The 2,394-nt window shown below is 65.2% G+C and overlaps 1 protein-coding gene across 3 annotated transcripts in view; it reads right to left on the bottom strand.

Moving 5' to 3' along the window:
• HNF1B (HNF1 homeobox B) overlaps window positions 1-2,138 on the bottom strand; it is a 56,851-nt gene extending 54,713 nt beyond the window's left edge. For all 3 annotated transcript variants that reach the window (XM_008066965.2, XM_008066964.2, XM_008066963.2), the window contains exon 1: window positions 1,574-2,138. In XM_008066965.2, the coding sequence (XP_008065156.1) occupies window positions 1,574-1,917 (344 nt within the window). In that variant the 5' untranslated portion in view covers window positions 1,918-2,138. The remainder of the gene's footprint in view (window positions 1-1,573) is intronic.
• Window positions 2,139-2,394: the final 256 nt, after the last annotated feature.

Consider the following 2,394-nt stretch of genomic DNA (forward strand, 5'->3'; position numbering starts at 1 on the left):
GGCCGGGTGCGCCCCGCAGCGTGGTGCGTGTGCGCCGGGAGCGGCGAGCGGCCCGTGTCGGCGTCGTGATTTCCTTCCCCCTCTAAGCCGCGTTTACAGCTTCACCAATGAATAACCCGCCTCTCTTTTCCACCTAATCACGGCCCTTTGTGTATCTTTCTGTTGATGATTTATAGAAATAAATTAATAACACCCCAACTCCACGTGCTGCAGTTTATGTTACATCTCTGCAGCGTACGGCCGGGTCTCCCCGGGTCCTCCCGGCGCCGCCCAGAAGGGCCTCGGCCCCGTGGGCCCCAGGTGATCGGCGGCGGGAGCCGGGCTAGTCCGCCAGGCCCCGGCCAACGTCCGGGCCTCCCTGGCGCCCCAGCCGCCCCGAGGGGTTCCTCTCCCGGCCCCTCTTAGCCTCCGCCGTTCACACCTGTCTGCGTCTTTACCCCGGGGGTGAAGAAATCGCCGCCAAGCGGGGAAACCGAGAGGGAAGAACCTCAAACGTTTGCATTATAGTACAATGCTTTTGGGGAAAAAAAAATTCTAGACGTCTCCCTGATTGTCTTGGGCAAACCGCTGGGTCCCCGGAGCGCAGATTCAAATGCAAGGTCAGACCCCATCCCGAGCTGCCGCGCGGACGAACGGCCGAGGCTCAGTCCCAGCTCTTGGAGCCTGGAAGCCGCCGTGCCGCAGGGTCCGAGACCACGCGAGGGGCTGCGCCCCTCAGCCGAGCGGCCCGGGAGCGACGTGCGCGCTCAGGGCACCGCTCGGCTCCCTGGATAATTAGTAACCAGCTGTCAAAGCCTGGGCCGGTCCCGGAGGACCGACGAGAGATCCGGGCTCCGGGGATAGACGGCCCGCCGGCCCGAGTTCCCTGGGGGCGGCCCGGGTGTAGGCAGCAGATTCGGAAACGCTCTCCTTTCTCAGATCGAGCCCCAAGTCTCTGCGAACGGAGGTCCCAGTCGCCGTTGCTCAAAACCACCCATGCTGGCCTGAATTCATGGTTTCTTTTGCTCCGCGCGGGTCCACGCTGACCCTACGTGCAAACATTCCCCTTTGCAAATGCAAGCCGACTTCGGGGATTCCGGATAACCTCGGGCCTTGCACGCGCGCTGCTAAAGGGGGTGCCCACCGGAGAACGCGCCTGCTGGACCCCGGCCCCCGGGCCGCCTGACCCCCCGGCAAAGGCTTCCTGGACCCCGAGCCTTACGGGGCACGGGCCTCTGCTCCCGGGACGTCGCAGCCGTTTCGCGGCACCCACTCGCACCTTCAGCCGCGTGGACAAACCTCTGGGCTGAGAGCTCCGCAGCTCCGCTTCTCCCGGGCCGAGCCCCAGCCCCGCGAGGAAGCCCTGGGCCTCCGACGCTGGCCTGGGCCCGGGGAGAGGAAACCCCGGGGCCCCAGGGCCGTCCGGCAGAGGCACTGGGGCAGGGCCCGGTGTTGCGAGAGAAGAGCAGCGCCCCCCGGGGGACTTCCCTGGTGGGAAACAGGCTTGGCGACTGCGGCCGGGCGCAGTGTCACTGGGGCGCCGGCCCGGGGTTCAGGGGCTCGGGCGCGCACTCTCCACCTCGTTCGCGCCTACCTGAGCATTCGGTCCACCTCCGCCCGCTGCTCCGCCGCCTCCTCCGTGTTGAGCGCCTGCAGCTCCTTGAGGATGGGAGGGGTGTCATAGTCGTCGCCGTCCTCGGAGCCCTCGTCCCCGGACAGGCGTCCCTTGGCGTGGCCGTTGGTGAGAGTATGGAAGACCGGCTTGGTGTCGGGCTCGGCTCCGCTCCCGGGGGACAGGGGCAGCGTCTCCAGCTTCACCCCGAAGTTCGGGGATGGCAGCAACTCCTCCAAGGCCTGGACCAACACCTCCTTGGTGACCCCGGAGCTCAGCAGGGCGCTCAGGAGTTCTTGCTGGAGCGACGTGAGCTTGGACACCATTTTCCAAGGACGGAAAAGAAGGGGGTGAGAGGGTGGGTGGGTGGGTGGGTGCGAGAGAGGAGGGTGGAGGGGAGTTTCACAAGCACACCCCAAATCCGGGAACCCCTCCACCCTTCAGCCTCCAGACACCTGTTACTCCCTGGGGTCCCGGAGTCTCCTCCGAGAGGAGTCAGAAAACTTCTAACTTGCCATGATCGCCACCATTAGGCCATATAAGATATGCAAATGAGTGGGAAGGGCCCTGCTTTCGGCAGGATGCAAATGATGGTGAGGAGGGGGGGAAACCGTGAGAGAGGGAGAGCCTGCGGGCAGACGTGGAGCGCAGGAGACCCGGGCCGGGAGCGGGGCTTGCCAGGGTCCATTGTACTCACGCCGGGGGGCTGAAGACCTTCTCTGACTGGTTCTGTGTGGCAGACAACCTTGAGTTGACCTTTGGACCTGTTGAGAACGTGGCTTGCAGCCTAGGCGCGGGGGCTT

This window comes from Carlito syrichta, unplaced genomic scaffold, assembly GCF_000164805.1.
Source record: "Carlito syrichta isolate Samal-C Ts95f unplaced genomic scaffold, Tarsius_syrichta-2.0.1 Scaffold309200, whole genome shotgun sequence".
NCBI lineage: Eukaryota > Metazoa > Chordata > Mammalia > Primates > Tarsiidae > Carlito > Carlito syrichta.